Source organism: Apaloderma vittatum, unplaced genomic scaffold (assembly GCF_000703405.1).
Source record: "Apaloderma vittatum isolate BGI_N311 unplaced genomic scaffold, ASM70340v1 scaffold8251, whole genome shotgun sequence".
Lineage (NCBI taxonomy): Eukaryota > Metazoa > Chordata > Aves > Trogoniformes > Trogonidae > Apaloderma > Apaloderma vittatum.
Window position 1 is genome coordinate 2,236 of NW_009699568.1, and position 22,597 is coordinate 24,832.

General features: G+C 38.5%; 1 protein-coding gene across 1 annotated transcript in view; it reads right to left on the minus strand.

Moving 5' to 3' along the window:
* Window positions 1-294: 294 nt before the first annotated feature.
* The window catches only part of MTM1 (myotubularin 1), a 30,965-nt gene continuing 8,662 nt past the window's right edge, over window positions 295-22,597 (minus strand). Inside the window, exons 6-14 of the mRNA XM_009878426.1 lie at window positions 16,468-16,551; window positions 15,105-15,254; window positions 13,163-13,351; window positions 9,361-9,546; window positions 8,146-8,352; window positions 4,529-4,621; window positions 3,594-3,707; window positions 3,085-3,261; window positions 295-774 (exon numbers count right to left, since the gene is read on the minus strand). Of these exons, the coding sequence (XP_009876728.1) occupies window positions 607-774; window positions 3,085-3,261; window positions 3,594-3,707; window positions 4,529-4,621; window positions 8,146-8,352; window positions 9,361-9,546; window positions 13,163-13,351; window positions 15,105-15,254; window positions 16,468-16,551 (1,368 nt within the window). The 3' untranslated portion in view covers window positions 295-606. The remainder of the gene's footprint in view (window positions 775-3,084; window positions 3,262-3,593; window positions 3,708-4,528; window positions 4,622-8,145; window positions 8,353-9,360; window positions 9,547-13,162; window positions 13,352-15,104; window positions 15,255-16,467; window positions 16,552-22,597) is intronic.

Sequence of the window (22,597 nt, forward strand, 5' to 3'; positions counted from 1 at the left end):
GATATCTACTGATATTTGAGCTATCTGAACTTTTTCAATAGAAGCATTATCAGTGAAATCCCTTCCACATTTTTATTTTAAAAAAATGATTTTCAGGTAACCAGAAAACTTCAAGACTTCTCTCTGAAACATTACAATAGAATTTATTTATCTCAAGAACACCACAGATGTATTCCTGTTAGGAATACATACATCCCTAATTTTACACCATGTGATTTCTCCTACTGCCATCAATGTATTTATTCACAACGTGTAAGATGAAGCATGAATTTCCTCACAAGAACATGATCTACAATATAATAAATTAAAGCATTCTATGAAAACAATAAATCAATTTAATCTCAGTTGTACCAGACTTTCAAAATACCTCTTAAAGCCCTCCATAACTAGAAGTCGATTAATAATGTTCCCAGTCCACAGCTTCTGAAAGGCACGTAACTGAAGAGTCGAGTTTGTTTGTTTTGAAGTCCTCCTCAGATGAAGACAGTCTGAAATAATTTGTGTTAGGACAGTCTAACGTAAGGCATTAAAATATTCCTCTTTATGCTCTAGCTCTATGTTAAGCACCACTTGCTATTACAGTGTAGAACGAAGCCAACATTTTCTTCAAAAATGTGTTTGTACTTGGGACATCATTTGTGAGGGAGATGCTGATGAGGCCGATGAATTGGGTATCTTAGAGTTATTTGTGATCTGTAGTTCTTCAAGTCTCCTTATATAATCATCACGTAACGCAAGGAGCTCCATGTAACGCTGCTCCACTGGATTTGGCTGCTAGAAAGAGAGCTGTATTAGTCTTACCGCTTCAGTCCAGCTACGTCTACAGAGTTAGGCTGCTGCAGTACTTGAGTTCCCCTGGCATTACTCAGTATTTGTAGCTCACAACATAGGGAACAAGTTGTAACCAAACAGAAATACTTATTTCTATAACGAAAGAGCCCTCTGCCTTCCAGATGAACAGTTCTTACTACCTCAAAGTCAGCCAGCACTTCCCAGAACATATGGATTTGATTTTCTTATCATCTGTTATTGTGTGGAAGGATACTTTGTCTGAAACTTTTCTCTTCTTGACTTATTAACAAGTTTTAGACTCGAGAGGTCAGATGACTCATCATCTTCCCTAAAACGAATGTTTAACCACACTATTTTAGCTACTCTGATCAGATTAAGATGAAAACCACGTCTTCAGATTAAATAACTTCCCTTACTGACAAAATTTACTTCAGTTTTTATTAGTAAATTTGCAACTTTGTGTAGATAAACCAGTGAAATAAATGCAAATCTTTATTAGAGAATTTTGTGAATAAAGTTGAATGTGTTTAAAATCAGCCGCCCCAGCTTTCAGGACATTACTCATAGAAAGAGCATCTTAACTGTTTCCATCTTAAACTTCGTTTCCCTTTCCAGATAGAGCAATGAATCAAATGGAAAAGTAGGATTACAGATGTCCAGGGCAGATAAAGAGCCCAAAGTTACATCCAGCTGTAGACATCTGCCAAGAATTTGCTGCTGTTTCACAGTTAACTCCTGTAATTAAAAGCTACTAGCAGTACCATTTCATGGGCAGGTGTAACCACCTCGCCACTTCAAAACCTGCTGCACCAGCACTCTTACGTGCACCACTCACTACACACCCCATCTGAGGACAGCAGGGACCGCTGAAGCAACTGGGGAAGTTGGATCAATGACAGAAGGCAGCTACTAAGATGAGTAGAGATGTAGAGTTAATGATGCTGCCAGGGACAGACCTGACTCTTCATTAGACTGAAGCCTGATGCCAAACATGCTCCTAAGTAATGACACCAAGAAAGGTCATCAAACAACCAGTTCAGGCCACATGTCCATTATTCAGTTGCTTAAGTCAAGATGAAGAGTAAATTTCATGTGCAGCAAAAAAATCTGTTGCATTTTATATATAAAAATGGTGAAAATGAGGGACCAGGAGCAGCAGCACAGAAGATTTTCACACGGGTTTGTAAGAAACTGCTGCCAACTCCCCTTTCTGAATAACGGCAAAGCACATTTTAAAGTAGATTCACAGCTCATTTGCATGCCCTATAATCCTGCAGTTTCTAAGATAAATCATTGGATTCACCTTTTGCATAATGCCCTCATTTTTCACAGCAAGCAACAAAAGCTTTAAAACTAGAACTCAAACTAAAACTGGCAACATACTTGTCAGAAAATATAGCAAGCTCCCCGGCTTTCTTGCAGCCTCTAGAGCATCGTAAATAATACAAGAGATCAGCTGCGGAAAAGGAAGTGCCTTGCTTGAAAACTCCTGATTCATTCCACGGGCCGGATTGCAAAGACTGATTTTTGTTAAAAGAAATTGCTCCTCTATCTTCTCCCCAACTCAGAACTCCCCAACTTGTTAGGAAGGACACAGAAGTCTCTACACACTATCTTTATGTGTCACTCTAGTGAGACTTCTAGCAAGACTGTAACAAACGTGGAGAGTTCCCACATTAAAAGCACAGAACTGAACTATGTGTAATTTGATAAAAGCCTTTCTGGGCTTTCCATCTCATCCACTTATATAATTTACAATAACAACTTTCATCCAACAATAATACAATGTGAACAATGTTGGGTCATCAAAGTTACATTAAAAAAACCACAACATCTTACCATAAGCCATCAATATAGTTTTTTGAGCAGTTTTGAAAGAGAAAGGACCAAATAGTTCATCTTAATTTGTAAAAGACTAAGCAAATGCAGCTATGTTTGTGATGCTAATACCCCAACTCTTCAGGGATCAGTAAACCCTACTTCTAAGCATTGTCATTCATGCTTTAGTAGCACCAAATGCCCTTAAAAATGCTCCCCCAGTCCTGTTCCCAAGAAAAGAGGCTTAAGGATGACTTGATACTAAACAGGGAAATAAGATCAGTGTTCTGAGTGAGGGGAAAAAAAAAAAAAAAAGAAAAAGAGAATAATAATTTTCACCTTTTTTTCTCTCCATCTTTAAAAATAGTTATTAAAAAGTCTGAACAGACTGCAGGTACTATTCTACAAGTTATGACACAAAATCCTATTTCTGAAGTCTAAAAGGCTTTTGTACATTATGGAGAATTTACTTACTTGCTGCCGAATTCTTGGGTTCCACCTGATGTAGTAATTGACCCAGAGCTCTAAATGACGCATACTGGCTACTGGATAGAGTGCTCGATTTAGTTCTTTAGTATAAAAAGGATTGGTGTATTTAGACTTTTCACTGTTTATCAAAGACCATAATGATAATGTTTTCTGAGTCACTTTCTAAAACAAAAAGGAAAGAACAGTAAATATTTGCACAAATCAGGAAATCCATCACAGGAGCCATGGTTACATTCTAAAGCTGACACACTTCTGATTTACTTAGAGGCATGATAAGTTACTGTCTTAGAAATACTCCAAAACCAGTGCTTGACAAGTGACTGCATTGTCTTTAAGCTACCAAAATCACCGAATTCTCCCTGCAACTATTCTATAACAAAAATAAAGCCAGTTCAAAACCACTGACATACAAGGAATATAACCAAATACAATGCAACCAAAACTTTGGAATTACCTAGACAGCAATACAATTATCAATTAGTGGCTTGACTAACCTCTTTTTCTCTAAGAGACTCACTGTTATACAAGAAAGTACCAAAGCGGCAGCTGTACAAGTGATCCAGGATGGTAATCAAGAACTGCTCGTTGAATTCAAAGGCCGTAGGAAACTAAAAACAGACAAGACAAATTCCTTGTAAAAGCAGGGAGAAATGCGCATGCTCCAGTTAAGAGGCTAAAGGCAGCATTTAGAAGCCTGAATACATCTACGAATATTTAAGATAGTACTTTCATATACTTACAGCAGAGTAAGTGCTCCATTTTCTCAAACTAGCCACCAAACTTTTGTCAAAATGACTTTAATTTTTAACAGAAAAATAAACTACAGAGTGGTTTTACTAACAAGACAGAAACAGATATCCATACTGCACTCTTTATGGTGCAGCACCACACAAGAAAATAAAGGTTTAGTTCTTAATTCTTGGCCTGAAATGGACTAAGTTTGCTGCTTTGTTTCTTTAATACTGAAAATACAATATTGAAATCACAGCACTCAACAGCTCTCAAGCTTCCTTTGAGCTTTGACAAAACACCATTTGTCCCCGTAGTTCAAGGGACAGCTTCACAAAAACTGAAATGGAACAACAGACCAGACCCCCTCAAGACAGCTGGATGCAAATCCTGTAAAAGCATTTGGCTGGGTCCCCCCTTGCAGTAACGCTTCTGAGGAGCCCGTATCCACGACATACAAGGAAAAGCCATATTAAGCAACACACCTACAGCCTGTATGCCACTTTCAGAAATAGAGTAGCGAGATGGCGTGTTTTTTTAAGTAAACACACTCTTTTTGACTACAGTGTCAGAGCAGACATAATATACTGTTCTCTTGAAATACTTTTTGTTTGTGTTTTTTTTTTTTAAAATAAAGATCTAGGGGTTTGATTCAGTAATCTCCTAACAATGTTACCTTCTGCAGAATGATGTAACATACCTGTTTAGACATCTGCCACACACAATCAATAAACTGGAGAAAGATGGGCGATCTGTCTGCATCAGCATGATTTTTATCACCGTGGCCTATTCTCTGAAATAAAGCAATACAGCCTCCTGTTAACTGAAATAGTCTATTTTATGGTCAACAGACATTATTTCTTATTTTGGACTACAATATTAATACTTCTGTAATAGAGCAACCTGTTCCTATGATTTCAGAATTAGTCATTGCACCAAGGAGGAGAGATACAGATACACAGAAATACTGCAAAGCTGTTTCAAAGACGTCTGAGAAAAATTGCAAAGTGATAATTGGCCTTGTTATAAAAACCTCTTAGTTAATGGACAAGCAGAACTGTAAAAGCATCCAGCACTTTGCAAATAATCAAGATGTATTTTGAACTACCATAGTGAGTTTGTCAAAAGTCAAGTTACATACTTGATCTTCTTTTGTAATTTAAGCCATTGGAGAACCCAGATCATGCAACTAACCCACAGAGATCCTCCTCTTCCCACTCCACACTTGAAACTAAAGATTCTCCCTGAGGTAGCCAGTGAACATGAGCAAGCTCAAAGAAATCTTCACACTCTTGACAGAAAATTAACACACATTTCTGAAGTTTGGGTGAGCTGCTTATTCTAAGGAGTCCAAAGTAACAATCAAAGAAATTGTCTCCACAGACAAGAAGCAGGTTTGGTAAAAGCTGTTTGCTTCCTTTTCACATCTGATAACCGGTAACAGGGAAAAGAGATTCTATTAATTCCATAATTCTGCTTGAATATACTTGCCTGGATGATACTTCCATCTATGTTGAACTAAGATGTTACCTGTCTGCCTGTAAGATAGCAGGCTTAGTGTCTTAAAGGCGTGAAAAATGACAAAACCAGTACATGGCTCTGTACAATCACTTGCAAGATGCAACAGATTTGAATGGCAGGAAATAGAAGGAGATGAGGGATTGTAGCTGAACTCAGTCAGCAGTAGCAAATGATTAGAAAAGCACTGTAAGGAAGACAAATTTGCCTCTGCTCTCCAGTTTTCATGGCTTACAATATGTGTTGTCTGTTAACAGGCTCATACATGGGTTGAGTAAGGAGTGAAAGTCCTTCCACTTTCACTTACGGGTAGGAGTTTTAGGATATCTGAGTATTTTTCATCTATAATTATGTTTATGTCTCATATTTCCTACATCAGAATGCATTATTAGAATGACATGCCACATAGCAAGAGTTCTTAGCGTCCAAATAGTGCACTAAGTTCACTATATTCACTATACACAGAAAAGCTGGGGCAGGGAATTCCTTTTCAATGAGGAAGCTCATTGTGTATTTCATTAGAGAGAAAACACCGAGAAGAACTATTCAGTCATCTACTATTTAGTTATTTGATATTAAAACATCCAAACTGCAATTCTGGTAATGTGAAAATATGAAGCTTGCTCTAACCCAGACAATGTAAGAAAGACTTGACCTACTCTTCTCCAAATGCCCACCTGAGGGAAGGCAGAACAACCGTTTCAGAGCTGAGGTTCAGGAAACGCTAACTGCATTGAAGTGCCTTGTCCTCACTGTCAAACTCTCAGTTCTATCAAATGATTAGCAAACTAAAATAGAGCACATATTATCAAAAATATTTTCTGCTTGCATTATCAGTTTGAATCGTATAATCATTTAGGTTGGAAAAGAATTTTTAAGATCGAGTCCAACCATTAACCCAGCAATGCCAGGTCCACTACTAAACCGTGTCCCTCAGCACCACAGCTACATGTTTAAATACCTCCAGGGATGGAGACTCCACCATCTCTACAGAACACTCCAGAAAAGGACGGCCTTCGCTGTAAGCTAAACAACCCATCAAATCAGAACGTATGGTACGCCCAGAAAACAGCGGCTAACTGAAGGAGAGTGGCTTCAATCATTTTCAAAAAATACTACTTGAGCCAGCAAGTTGAGAAAATAAAATAGCAGTTTAAGCAAAAGGTAGGTGCTTCAATCACTGTTATTGCTGCTACATTGTCAGAGATGAACAAGAGGACTGAGCTACTCATCTGGAAGGGGTGTAAAAGTCCTACCTAACAGGAGAAAGGTATTATGTACTGAGAGAGAACAAACTCTTTTGACTGCTCAGACTGAAATGAATGGTTTAATAAAAAGAACCATAGATTATTCAAATTTATTCATAACGATGGAGACACAGATCTCTCTTTTTAAGCTTACATTAAATCATAATATATGCATGAGACTACAAGTCTCCCAGTTACATAATCTAATTTTACCTGCATTATGACTATAATGGTTTTTTAAAACACAAAATAAAATACAAGAATAAAAAAAGGCAAGCCAGTGTTTTCCTGTAGCTGTACCCAGAAAAATAATGCAAAGGTTTATGTAAAGCATCACTACTAGAAGACTATAGGTAAGTACATAAAAAAATGGACTACAGCCGATATTACTCCCAACAATCAAAAAGCAAATCTCCTAAGCCTCAAAGCACCTTTAGAACGTCACAGCAAAGACTGCTGCATCCTACAAGCACACTTCAGTGGTGAAGTGATTCACACCGAGGAGCTAACTGTGAATTTCCAAATACATATGTAGGTATGTTTTTCCACTTCTTGATTTTTCCAGATCACCTACATTTTAGCAATATTAAGAATTATCTTTAGAATATTCTACTAGGGACACAAAGTCTACACAAATAATTTCAGCTGAAGGTGTGGTACCTTGTTACTGTGAATTACAAGGTTCAGCATCAACAAGTAACACCATTGGTAAAGCTCCCCACTTAGGCTTTATGTTTACATATGCCAGCACGCTCTCCCTGGCAATCTATGCTGCTGCTCCAGGTTCCTCCTATGATTTCCTGGTTCAATGGTTAGCTGCCCAATTTCAAAGACGTTCCACTAAGACACTTGACAAGTTTCCTAACAAACACTTTGCATTACACATGGGAAGGATATTAAGGACTTGCTACCGACAATTTCTACTTAATCTTCTAAGCATCCAGAAGACAACTGAACAGAACTAGAGCCAGCATTACCAGTGACAGCCTCTCGAGAGCTATTATTCTAAGTTAAAACCATTTGGGAAGAAGCATTTAAAACATCACTTAATAGACATTGGGCAGATTCATACAAACACCTCTCACGACATTCAAAATAGCCAAAGAGAGAGTGAGGCAGAAGCCGCATGTCCTAGCCTTATTTGATTTTCTTCTGACAAGTTTGGGAGGGCATAATTTTTCTGCCTTCTCATTTTTTTTGCTCAATAACCACAGTTATATAATAATATATGATATATATGATATATTATGTATATGATATATGATATATAATAATAACCATTTTGCTCAATAACCCCAGTAATTCTGTGTCTTTAGAAGAGTGTCAAGGACAAAATAAGAGTCCTCAGAGAAAGAAGAGAAAAAAACCAAAACATTAACCAAACAGGCCCAAAGCAAAAAGCTCTGCTCGGATTTACCTGGAAACAGGTTCAAACAGAATTCCGGCATAATGAAAAGACTTATCGAACCTCGACACAACAAGCAGTTCAACATGCAAAGCTTTGTAGGATGTTAACGTTGCCCGGTCCTTGCGATCATCATCTGATTCTTACCGACGCAAATTTGTGTCCAAAGCTTATCCACTCCTTCTGCACCAGAACTTCAAAGCCTTCGATGGTTCTGTAGTAGCTGTCCAGCATCAACATGGCCAGCGACGTGAGCTGGGCTGTCCGATCCCAGCCATCGCTGCAGTGAACCAGCACCGAGCTCCTGCCCGAGGACACCTTGTCTGCCACTTGAATAGCTCCCGTCAAGACAAGCTGGTGAAGAGGAACAGACATCAAACACCACCGATTAATGTTATCGTTCTAACAAAAATAAATTGATTTCTTTGTATCCACACAGTACCTAAATTGAGACAGCTTCCATTAAAAGACCTAAGGACGACGGTGTAGTTAATTGGAAAAGAATTTTCTAGGAGCTCAAGTAAATTTCTCGTATAAAAATAGAGAAACAGATTGGTTCCCTAATCCCTCAGTAAGATCTAATTCATCTCACAGCAAATTCTTAAAAATGGGGCAGAAAATGAAAGAACATAAGCTCCTTTTTTAAAGAAAGAGAGGATTTACCGTAGGATATACTCTCTAAAAAAAAAAAAATAAAAAAATCTGTATTTCATTTGTCTCCTTTCTTTGAACTAAAATGCTGAAGTATCTCAGTTGTTGGAAAAAGGAACTTATACTCTCCTAATATGCTTATTTTACAAATATTAACTTAAAATGACAATTTTATTAAGTAGGATTCATTACATAATACTCTACTTTTGTACAGCTGTACTTGAGGCAGAAGGTTCAAAAGTCAACTAGCATAAACACTGGTGAATTTAAGTATATCATCTGTGCTACTAGATGAAAGTTACCAATTTTACAAATAAATTTTAAAAAATCATAATTCCCAAAATAAATTCAGATACATGCTGACAACTGAAGTAATTATTAATCCTCCATAATGACAGCTATCCGTCATCCTGTACTGCTAGAAATGAAAATAAATGAGTTCTCACACACGTGAAGACAATTAGGCTAACAATGTACTCCTCTATTAAAGATTGACATCTGACTTGAGGCAGACAACAAATGTTGAATTTCATCTACTGTTCCTTAGTAATGATAGCTCATGTAAGACTAGCTGGCAAAAAGCCTACACTCTGTGACGCTGGTTTTGTGGTCTCAGCAGTCTGACGTGTTCTGTGTCAGTCTAGCAAAGAAACCAAGTCTGGTGCAACAGATCTGGACAAATGTTATTTCAAGCAAAGAGCGAAAAGTTACCTTTATATGTTCTAGCCAATGGGTTGATTCCAGACTCGACAACCAGTGTGATTCTTCCACATTAGGATAAACTATGTCCTTCAACTTCTTCAAAGACTCCCGCATGACATGAATATTATGAATGTCCAAGAAGAAAAGTTCTGCATTGGGATATGCATCTTCACCTTCATATCCTCCTCCAGTTGCCTACAAACAAGAAATCTATAATTAATTTCAGTGATACACACGCTGCTGTAGCAGCTTTTCAGCAGAGCAAGAAGGAACTGAATTTTACGTATACTTTATTTGATAGTCAGGCAAGATATAATTTCAGTTGCTTGCTTAAAACATCACTCTCCAATACTAGCTTTGGAGGGGCAAATTCCAGAGACGGATACTTGGGGGCTTTCCTTTGTCCGAGAGGACAAAGTGTATTAAGTACAGCACATGGGCAGAAAGTTGCTCCATCTAACTCGGTTCCTTTAAAAACCTTAAGGGAGTAACTCTAAAAGGGAAAATTCATTACTCTAGATTAACACTAACAAAGCTTGTTCACATGGTTAGGCCTGGAGACCTTTGAATAGGATTGTCCTGGCCAGGTAAGGGCCAGCAGGCCAGCGTTACATCAGTCAGAGCTCAGGCTGCGTTGAGAATAAAGAAACATTTGTACCTTCCTCATTACTCCCGAGATTCACGGCAGAAACAGCTTTTCCCCGACCAACTGACATTACAATGTCAATTTTTTTTCTTCATGTATATTCACTTTTCCCACCAAGGATTAAATAAATGCATGATTCTGAATAGAGAAGAGATCAATTTGCTTTCTAGACAGACCATGAAGTTTAAATAATCACACAAAACAGCTATTACTGGTAACGTAGCAGATGATCACTTTCAAGGAATAAAATTGCTCATTTTTTTGTTTCTGTACCAATTAAAAAGAAATTCACTCAAAAGAATTTGTCTAGTTTTACACCACTAATTCAGAAGGGAGCAAATCTCAGGTTTACCAGTGCAAACTTGCTACCTGTGTTTAAAGTGCCCAGTTATTTACTGCTAAAATTGAACTGGCACTGAAATCCATAAATCTATAAAAGTAAAGTGCCTAGTTATTTACTGCTAAAATCGAACTGGCACTGAAATCCATAAATCTATAAAATATTTGGGCAAATAACATTAAGAGTTAAGAATAAGCTACATTTCATTTAAGAATTAAGTTCAAGAATCTTAGATTGTGCCTCTAAGTAGTAAATTAGTAATAACACTGAAGTTCACTTAAAGTAACTCCCCTAATATTAAATTTTATTGCTGAAGACTAAACATGTATTCAGATCATTAAGAAATTGAGCAGCCACATGAGCAGAAAGTCTGTCTTACTGCTGCTCTCCCAAAACATTTAATCACCACCACAGCAGAGGATGTCTGGTCACAAACGGAAGCGGAAAACCCACACATATTTTAGGACACAGTACCACTGATGAGGTTTTCCAAAGACAGCCGCAAAATCACAGCATTTCCTCCAGACAGCAACAACGTGCCACGCTGTGAATTGTGATGCATAAATTTTGCCTTTTAAGCCATTACAGCCACCAGCCATGCATCAGGCGACGTGAAGCACGGAATGGCTGTTCCTCGTTAGCACCACCCACATTTCTGTCCAGCACCACTACGGCTCTATTCTACGCTCTCTGTCTCCTTCCCCAGATGTGGGGGTATTCACAGAGCTGCCAGGCTCTGCCCAAAGTAAGACTCATTGTATTTTTCTCTTTCTCCTGAGTATTACGAAGGCCTGGTGAGGAATGAATGCAATTTTAGCATCAGGGCGGCTGCAACTCCTACTGACTGTGCAGTCTGGACCTATGCACAAAGAACACAGGAATGTGTGAGCAGCACAGCCCAAAATTTTCCTTATATTAATCTTCAGAGCTGCTCAAGAAAGCTGTTTTTTTCAGTGCTGATCAACACTGGCTTGCACTCTTGATGTCATTGTCCCTTAGACGCAGAAATGCACTCTCCTTCTTCTACTGCTATGATTATTTCATATCACGAGTTAATTGTAACACGGGGTGGGTGAAATACTCAGACCACTTAAAGCTGAAAATGTGCTTCATACTTCAGTAAGCATGTGTGTATAAAATTTGGTCATAATACGTCTTTGAAATAAATAGTGTAAAATTTTTGAGTTTGTCTGAGAACTGGGGAAAAAATTAAGTTAATGTAAGAACCGACATTCTTCCCACAAGGCAAACAGGGTTACATGTTTTGCTCGCCCATAAAAATTCAGCGTGCAGAGGATAACACAGTTTGTAGAGTAAAATGCCAGCAACTGAGGCAGATCCTTAAAATACAAACCATGAGATTAAGAGCCAACCAAACCTAGGACAGACTCTCTGAAAGAACGTGTGCTATAACAAAAAAAGAGAACCTTATTTCTTGCTTAATACATGATATTCTCTATACTAGAGTAAGGGCTGTAACAGTACAGACGTGCGCAAGTTGCACAGAAAAAAACACCAACCTTATTGTCCCTCTTGAATTCTGAAGCAACTTAACACTTCTTACATATAAACCTCCTAGAGACAAGCACGTTACCCTTTCATATTCCTTTCAGCACAAACATTAAAGGGGACTCAGTCCACTAGAGCAGTGTTCATTTTGTGGGAAAAAAGCCCACACTGTTCAGAAGCTGGAATCGCTTCTCTCCCAGGTAAGCATGCTCATTGTTTCACTAAGATCTCACACCCGCTTGAGCTCGTGTCTCGTGTTTTGCTGTGCAGACACCACTTCACTAGCAAGTACTGAAGAGCACGGCCGCTTCACTTGTGCTTGAGGTTCAGTGGGTAAGGGACTACCCCAGGCACGGACGGAATGAAGTTGGTACATTCTCATATGACGAAAGCATTAAACTTGTGTCCTTCACCACCTCTCCCTAACTAAGCATTTCATATAAACAGAGAGGACACTCATGTCTGCTGTGCTCTCTGCCAAACACAGCACTGACACACTGTGACCGGCACTATCTCAGTACGCTTGAACAATCCAGTCCTCACCAGAGCTGAGGGGAGTGAGAGGGGAAAATCAAGGCACAGAGACCCCTTTTCATCTTGAAAGGTTGGCCCAAGTGATCTTCCAAGCTCCCTCTCGACCTGGGTTGTTCTAGGATTGTGATCCCATTTAGATACAGATTAAAAAAAAAAAAGAAGTGGTCACTTTGTCAGATGGAAGCACCGTTACTGCACTTACGACGACATGTACCTAAGGAAGAACAGGTATCTAGGTATCCATGATCATACCCACACCACCGCTCAGTGCAAACCCCTAAATTAACTTCTTCCTCACTTTCTCTTTATTTGGTGGATGCCTGGATAGGTCTAAAGATGTTAATGTAGTAGTAAGAACCAAACAAGGGATGCCTATCAGTGGGCTTGGCTTTACGCATGCAGCCTTTCCAGCGCAGAATTTTCCAAGAGGATATGAAGAGGTGGCCTGTCATCCCAACAGGGGACAAGCTCTGCAGCGCAGAGTGCAGGCACGTATGATTTCAGTCCCCTGCCAAGATCTGTGCTTGACTGGTAACAGACAGGGTAAAGCACGTCTGGAAATCTACGTATGGTCCTGAAACCCGCTTACAACCTGCTTTAGGCACTCATGTCCTTCCATGGCCTTGAGCTTCAGTATTTGATTATGCAAATATATATTTGATTATGTAAATTTATCTACATTGGGATTACTACTGTTCCCAAAAACCTCCTCACAGAAAACTTCAAACTAAGCCTCTTCCCCACCTCCCTTCACAAGTAAGACTGTTAACGCATCTGCTTACCTTGTTTGCAACTGCATTGACATTGGGCCTGGCATCATAGATGGTCAGTTTTGAGATCTGCCCATTAGCCTCCCTGATGATATCAAGGTATCTTTCATCATCTTTATTCCGCTTGCCACTCATTCCAACAAGGGGTTGGCTGCAGCGCATAATAACAGCTTGAGTCTCTGGATGAATCCATGACAGAACCTACTCACATGGCAAAAACACATTAGAATAAATACTTTTTATTTAAAAAATCGTAACTAAAATTTTCAAGTTGCATTCTTTAAGATAAAATCAAAATTAACACTATTTTATTTCTTCAAAAGATAATCCCCAGACATCTCACCTGCTTCCACTTTAGTCTCGTAAAATTTAATAATGATCTTTAAAAGAGTTTGTTCTCTTACATACTTATTTAAATTATACTGTCCTATATAATTTAGTGCATTTTAGTATTATCTTGCAAGTCTTAGGTTGCACAAAAAATTTTGAAAAGCAAACTGGAAACAAGCATAGCAATGTCTGCTGAAATGAAGAAACAATTCAGAAGAACAAACTCATTGTAGAAACAGTGACTAAGATGCTCCAATTCTACAAGAACAACTTTTCCCTTTTTGTGGATAAGGAAGGGAAGTTGAACCTTTCTGCAGTATTTTCAACGTTTCCCTTTCTTTTTGAAGTACATTTTGTTCCTCAGCCCTCTTTACAAAGAGGAGGCACTGGAGCAGACTGCATGCTGCCTTTGTTGCTGTTCTGAGCCAGAGAGGACTTACCACACACAAGAGATAGCAGCTGCCCACGGAAGCAAGAGATTAAAGATAAGCACCCCCAGAAACAGGCAAAAAAAACCAAGTTCCTCGCTGAAGAATATTACAAAACAGTATTCTCAGTCTGCAAGTTGTGGGTTACAGAGTGAAAGAGCTCAAAAAAAAGAAAAAAAAAAAAATCTTCAGAAAGTATTCACTCCTGAAATACAACCCTTAGCTGTGTATCTGGAAACAAGACCCATCAGAGTGTGCGTGCGGGTGAGGATGACTGGTTACTTCCTGACAAGAACAAAATTATTATTACCAAGGAAATATCTCTCACTGTACCAAAGCCCTGTCATGAATCTGGAGATGACAGGGAAGATACAGCTAGCCTGTAAGAACTGTAAACACACACTATATATTTAACATATATTTCATATACATATATATATGCATATGTGATTATAGTAATTTATAATTATAGGCCTTGCCTGTCAGTAAATATCATATCTAATAAATATTTATCATATCAACTTTCACATCTGTTTGAAATTAGCTGAGATTTAAGGCAGCTTTCTGATACTGGCTAAAAATGTACCACCTCTTCCAAGTTTACCAAATCAAAATACAACTTAAACCAGACTATATTGTGATAGAAATTAATATATTCTATAGTGCTGTAAAGAGCTGATACATAAAAATTCTCTTGCCTCAAAAAAATTTTAGTTACAGAAATATACTCAAAAAAAAGTCAAATGAGTTTATCTTAAATACCACGGCCCAATTTAAAGGGCTAAAAGTCCCAAGAATTCGCTACAAAGACTACGCATGAGGTCATGAAGTTTGCTTACACAAGGACGACATTTGCTATCACTTTTTTAAGTGCATCCAACAATAGCCAACAAACCGGTACAGATGGCAGTCTGAGGCTCATATACTTCATTAAGAGGGAATCTGCAACGCTGGCAGTTGTTTCTGAAAAGTTAAAACCAAATTTGGAACGAGTGATAGTAGTGGGGGGAAAAACGGAAACATGGCTTGGCCAAGACACCAGTTTCAAGCAGTAAATACCACTAGCCAATCAAAACTATTTTGCAGCAACCATTTCCAAAAAAAGCATCCTCTGTGCCGTGTTCAGCAGAAAATTGTTTGGATGCACATTTAAAAACAGCTACGCAATACAGTAACTTTCCTCACATAATACTCACCGGGATTCTATTTCGGGACCGAAAGGCAGCGACTTTCTTGAGATCATCATCTGTGGCATTATAGGGCACTACTAAGAGTGACGGATACGTGTCGCACAGCCCGTAATGTTCATTAATAAAAGTTACCCGCCACCGCTCGTTAGGCAGCCCCTACAACGTAACACGAAAGTTTTACAGAGTCTTCTTGGCCATACAAATAATAATTCTGCTCTTGAATTTCACATGATGTTACGGCCACATGGTGGCAACAACCTACCAATTTAACCTCAGTACAGTACAGTTTCACAACAACAGAAGAAAAAAGATGACAAGACCACCCAAACCAGCTCATTGCTGAGGCATTCCCACCCTTAAACAACTGCACAGCTCCCTCCTGCACTCTTGCAGGCACAAGTCTATTCTTACAAGAAGTTTCAAAACAATGAGTAAAGCAAGTAGGTGTATTCTGTAACTGTGGGACTGACAAAAGAAAATTGGCTTCTCTCCTCCCTCTGAGCTCTCTCCTTTCCCATTTTGCCTGCTGAAAAGAGACTATGGTCCTGAGGAGAGAGGGAGCAAGTCTCACCTCAACCTTTCTTCCCTGCAGTCTGACACTGCTTTCGGGTTAACAAGAAGATTCGGGTTAGTTTTCTTGTTCAGAAATCACCACCTGTAGCTGTCGGCAGTCTGCTCAGTAAGGCTTTTCACAGACAGAAGCCAGGAAATTGAGAAAGACTGGTAAGCCCTTCATACAGCCCAGGGGGTTTGTGTGAGTGTTTGGGTCTTGGGCCTCTAAATTCTGAATCAAAAAAACATGCAAGGGGAAAAAAGAACTAAGGAGGTCCTTATTGTTTGCTATTATTTTTTCAAAAAATCCCAAACCAATGTCATATTTAAAGCAAAAATAAATTGTCTAAAAGATATTTTAAAATTAAATATATCCTCTTTCACTGACATTTTTCCCAAATCACCAAAAGAGCAAAATAGAATACTGATAGACATGTAAATAACTTCTATAAATTAACACCATTTCTAAAATAAGCTACCTTTTCTGGTCCCCTTCACTTAAGGAAGAAGCAGACCAAATCAAAGACCAAATCAAAGACCAAATCAAATTTATATTTAGAACACTGCAGTTACATATTTGACACATTCTTCCCGCCCACTGCTCATTTAACAGTGGCACATGAGGTATCAATAACTTTCTCCAAACAGCAAAGACTACCTTCCTGTGATATTCTGATTTTTTAAAAGGTTTTTTTCAAATTGTATTTCCATCTTCTCTCATTCTCAACTCCCCCCACAAAAGCACTGGTAAGAGAAATGTACAAACAGTAATTCTGAGATATGAAAGCCCCAGGCCACTGCATCTTGAATAACTCACTTGTCTCCTGTATTCAGACATGGGATTGTACACCATCCATCCATTTTCAGAAAACTTTTCTTCGTTTGCAAATGCAAAAAAACCCTGCAATATTTAAAAGAAGCTTATTACACCAAACTCTGACAAAGTGGCAAATATGAGGGCTCATCATCAGTTATACCCTAATGCCCACCTCAAAACACAACAGACTTCTCCAGGTCAGCCCCATTCTCTCCATTTAAATCTAATATTTATAAGGCTGTAAAGAGCAAGAAGCAACAAACAATACAGATCTGCTAACGAAATAATGAAAATGTGGCAACAGTTAAAACAAGAAGTCACAATAAAAATTACAAAGCTGTTGGATTATTCTACTAAGGCTGAAATATTTTTAAACAGTTTGCATGACTTTATTTCCCATGTTCTATCCACATCCTCACCAGATGAACTACTGTCTTCTCACTAAAATTTCTCCAATAGGCACAGCTGCAATTTACTACATATTAGATGTTAAATTTAAAGTGTACAAAAGGCTTTAATTGCTATTTATTTCCATTAGGAAGCAGCCTTCTTTCTGCATTTCCTCTCCAACTGAAATCCAGTTTACTATAAAACGCCACGAAAACTTAACAGTGTCCTTTGAGAAGGAAACAAAGTACAGTGTTAGCAGGTTACACCATTTACTGTTCTCTTGCTTTGTTGCTCACTCACAGGATTCATTTTTTGCAACACAGCATCCTCACCCATGGTTCTGACAAGCTTCCTCATACCTCTGCGCTTCCTTCTCCTTTCAAGCAATTCCAAGCGGGCTGCGTTACATAACTAACCCCCTTTTTGCCTTGGTTTGCTTTTATAATTTCAGATGAAAGCAGAAGTAACATTATTTTAAGGATCTCCTTCATTGAGAAAATTCTTTTTGGTGGCTTAAAAAATTCTTCAGATGCCAAGTCAAGCATGAAACCAAGTTGTTAAAAAAAAAAAAGAAAAGAAAACACAGAAAGGAACGTGCTGTCCTGAGCTCCCCGAGCAACAGCAGCTAGAGCAGAAACCATTCAAGAGCCCATCGCGGCTCATTCGTAACAAGAAAGCTCAAAGTCTCCTACCTATTCAAAAACATGAAAAGAAATTGAATGTTAAACTGAACATCCCAAGTCTACATCATTTTTACAAGTGTAGACCTGAATTAAGCAGAAATGCACAAAATGTGGCAAACAATAAAAAACTGCCATCGTGCTTCTCCAAAAGAAGGTTTTCTTCCCATGTGTTTCAGACCAACAAGTATTTCAAAAGGACATTACTGCTCACACAAGACACTTCATCCCACCAGTTTTAAAACCCACAATTTTAAATTAAACCGCTATTTTTGAGCAAGTACATTCATCGGCAAGTTTGCAGAAGTAAACACTGCATTCCCAAGGTGTGTTTTCTGAATGTGTTCACCATTTTTAAAGGGGTAGGGCCTTCAGTATAAGTAAACATTAGGGATTATTTTGACTAAATAATCTGCTATTGAGTGGGACAGAGGGAGATACGAAAAAAAGAAAAAGAGATGGACATCAATTCTACGAGAAAAAAATGCATTCCATTAGAAGGAGATGCAAGTAGCAGCAGTTAAGCAGAAAAACTAAAATTACCAACTTTTTTTCAACTGCAAACGTGGAACACAGCAAAACAGGAACATCGCTATCTAACACAGCAGATGCAACTGATTTGCTGAACTATTAATAAACAGCTAAACACAAGAACCATCCCCTCCTCCCCAAAGGAATTTGCTGTATCTCAAAGAGCAAGTATGCTAAGAATTCACCAAGGAACCAGAGGCAAAGGAGAATCTTGTGACGGTAGGAAACAGAAGCAGTGAAACCCTAACAGATCACTTAAAAGATGTCTCGGAGGCAGGAATATGTTACATTGCTACTTACTGCAAGCGAGTTTCCTGGTAAGAACTTAAAAATTACTCAGCTTAAACCCTGACAAGTAAAATACATGTGTTTATTACAGTGCACTGTGATAGCTGTTACTCGGAAGGTTTTACTGATAAAGACGGTGCCACTCCAAGCTAGAAATAAATGAATGGCAGCTACGCTACTCAGGTCACCCACAAAATAACCCATAAGAAATCAGATGGAAAAGCGTATTTTACCTTTTACAAAACAGGGTTAAATTTGCTATTGTAGAAGAATAATGTCCTACTATGTACTGCACATTTCATTTAAAACACTTGGCTACAGCAGCTTTGCCACATCTACTGCAAAAGCTTTAACAGCTATTAAAGTTGGCAATTAAGCTCCATCAGTTCTGCTGCCATTCCAGGTAGCATAAATTCTTCCTACATTGCTCGAGAAGAAAAAAAAATCATTGTAGCATGATCAATCAGCAAAATTGAGAGGTCTAACAAATAACAGAACATTACAGTGAATGCAAAGGTGTATGGAACAAAGTTTGGACGTACGTTTTTCTATGAGCAGTTCAGAGAAAATTCTTGGGAGTATATTCCAAGAACAGTACTTAAAAATGGATGGTATCTAAAACCTTGAAGACTAAAAATTTTCTTCTGCAAGAGTAGACTAAATTATATATAAAAAAATATATATACACCCACATTTATACATGCACACTGTGCACAGACTGCCTGGTTAATCTGGTTATGGTTGAAAGTCTTACTCATTGTACAGAAGAGATAAAAGATCTGAATCCCACCATCCTCGACAACCTTTCACTTCAGACCTTGTTTTTCAAGTCTTGAAATTTTATGTGAAGATGGCCTGAACTGTACTCCAGGCTAAATGCTAGGTTTGATATACAGCAACATCCCTCCCCTACCTTAGACCCATTTCTCACCACAAAACATACACAGTAATAACATAAAGCAGTTTCAAAGAGTAAAAATATTTCCTTTTCCACTCTGACAATCACAGCATGGCTCCATTCACCAGTGTACAACCTCAAGTAATTTCTCGACCCGAGATATTCATACGCATTCACGTCCACTCTAAGCAGCTCATTAGATGAAAGTAAAATCTGTACACCTCCATGTATTCCAACAGCAGAAAAGTCAGGGTAAGAGATGTGTTTAGAACTCGGCGTACATTTATACTCATTTCTTATAGATCTATATAATTTCAAATGACAGTTTAACTTCAGTGTAAAAACCAACCCACGTTTACAAACATTTTAATACTAAGAATCATATACTTAAGAAAACATGCTTGGATAGAATCGTATTTTCTTTCTTGTGTCAGCACAAGCCGCATTTAGCACACATTTGTACACTGCTTTTATTTATTAAAAAAAGAACATGATAATGAGGACTATGAAATAATTTATTGAATAACATTTTTGTTGAATTTTTACTATTTTGATGTACCGAGCTGACAAGTCCCATTACGGTCAACAAATCAGTGTAATAAATACATACTTAGATCCCAGAAGGGTTTGTTGTAGACTTCAGGTAAGCTTCACATCCACTAACAACCCACATATTTCTGGTTTTGTCCTAAATAACCCAAGCTTACAGATTAAATGCAGCACGCTTGTATCTTCGTGTCTTTCTTAACGTTGATGAACCTTTCACGTCAGAGTGCACATAATCTGAACGCAGTTCTACAGCACAGCAGGCAAACAGGACGGAAAGAAATTACGGGAATAAGAAATTATGTCATTTACAATATATTCTGCATAGATTCTCCTATCACTTGATGTAAGATTTGAGAGGTGCTATCTTAACAGAAGTATAGAACTTTGCTTTTTGTGGATACAGGTTCCTTTGTATGAGTTAGTGGCCCTCACATACAGACACTTCTTGTGTTGGGATGGGAAAGGGAAGTCCCTTCACTGCCCAGGATTCAGGATGGCCCAGCTGGGTGTGTATTTGCACCCTTCAGGACGCAGAGGAAGGTCAGAGAAGCAAAGACATGACCAGCTCTAGCAATCGCATGACCCCCCAAAGCAGAAAAGCCCTGCCGGCCTCTCTCGGAGTCGCTACACACACAGACAAGTCTTTCAAATACCAGAGTAAAAATTTGGCCACTTCTGCTCCATCCCTTCTTCACATATCTCCCCTTTCCCCCACATCTGTGGTACATCCGTGCTAAACCCTCCTCCCCGAATACTACTCTAGGTACTCTGAGCCTCCACGCTAACCTTCACTCACTTCTTTTTTTCCCCCCACCTCCCCAAATTCCACTCCCACCTCATTATTAATCCTGCCTCTCCAACAGAAAGCACGTCTCCACAGCTCTTGTTCCACCCAGCTTATTTTCCCAGGAATGAAATCAACTGCAGCTTCACTAGATGTGTCTAAATTTAACAAAAATGGTTGGAAAATTAAAAAAAAAAAAAAAGAAAAAAGAAAAAACCCCAAACCCAATACACATATAAGAGACATCCAGATGCAAATCAATATTGCAGTAAAACAAAAGTGTTTTCGTTTGTTTGGGTTTAAGATCATGAACAGGCCTTATAAAATCATGATCAGACAGCACAACTGGTTTGTACAGGTGTACCGAAGCCAACTCCAGATTAGTTTGGTCAGACACCGAGTACAAATTTCAGGGGGACTGCCTGCTCAGTAAATCTGTTTCAGGCAGCGAGGCAGAGCTGGCCTCCCTCCTCTCAGCACCAAGGCCAGTTAGCTGAAAGCCACTTGAATAAAGCAGAGATTTACCCTAAATTACACTGATACTGGTTTCATCTCACATCTTGTGTTCCAAGAGGGACAGTTTGCGATCACTTCCAACGCACTGACCATATCTGTTCTCAGTTTGATGGAGATCAGCACTACAGGTCTGAGGGAAGCCCATCAACTCCTGTTAGGCTATCAACTACTTAAAAATCGAGTTTCAAATTATTTTCTGAAGAAATCAAAAAAGCCTTAAAGAGGTAAGATTTTTTTTTTTTAGAAAAAAAAAGGTATAATCACCATCCAGAAAACCTATGGAGTGCACAGCTTGTCACTTATCAAATACTTGTATTTGGTAAAAACAGGCAACACTTATAATACATTTTTTGCAAAAGCAAATTAAAGCCTCTGTGCAAAGAATGGAAGTAGGGATTTCATTGCAGTTCTATAGCCTAAAAGCAGAAGACTACTACTTCACTTTAAAAAAAGACTCTCAAATCTCAGAGCGTTTTTGGTAAGCTACTTTTTATGCTTCACTGTGCAAATAATTCTGTTTACTTCCTCGCAGGTGCTAACCCCCAATTTCGACACGCAGTCTCTTTTTGAGTCCTCCTACGGACTAAGTGCTTGCCTTCCACATTCAATTTATCATTGCCATTTTGCACACAAAAATAATATGCAACACACTGGCTGCTGACAACACAATGTAGTTCTGTGAGATAAAGGAGAGAGCAGCTGCAATTCAACAATACAGTTTGGCAAGAGTCTATTTACAAATAGTTATATATTTATTTATGGAAGTATAATACATAAATAGACAGTCTAGAGCATATAACATATATACCATTTATTAAATGTTTGACCAGTCTTTATGTGTTACAAAAGAAAACAGTGAAACTAGAAAAAGAAGGTGTTACATGCGAAGAAAGTAAACTTCATTTTTTCTATTTCTAACTTAGTGGTTTATGCTTTTCATATATTATAAATCACTAAGTTTTTACTTGGTGAAATGGCTGTCAGTTTCTCAGTATGTTTAAAAATAAAGACATCACTATGCTTGTCTTTAATATGCCATTAAAAACAACTTGGCCACTACTCTTACCTGTTCATCTAAAAGGTAAGAACAGACACGGCAGCATTTACATAATTAAGATCTGATCATTTGCAAATATGTAACCTTATACACCGTTATTGCACCGAGACTGACGTAAGTCATTGAGAATGAAGTCTCGCTCAAGATTTTTTTTGCAAAACCAAGGGCTCCATCAGACAGGCACCTACGCCAGGCCTCACTGCCAGCTAAAATTGTCTTTGCAGATTCAACAGCAGCACTGGCACAAGCTGACTCGCAGACATTTTAAATTACCAGAACTACCGGCATTGGGAGTGGGAGAGGGTAACGTCAGACGGCATGACTGCCAGCACCTCTCAAAGCCAGCCTTCCTACAGAGCTATCGCCGTTAGAAATAAATATGTATTATGCAGGTATTATGGCAGCAAACAATCTTACAAAAATGAGGTTGTGTAGCT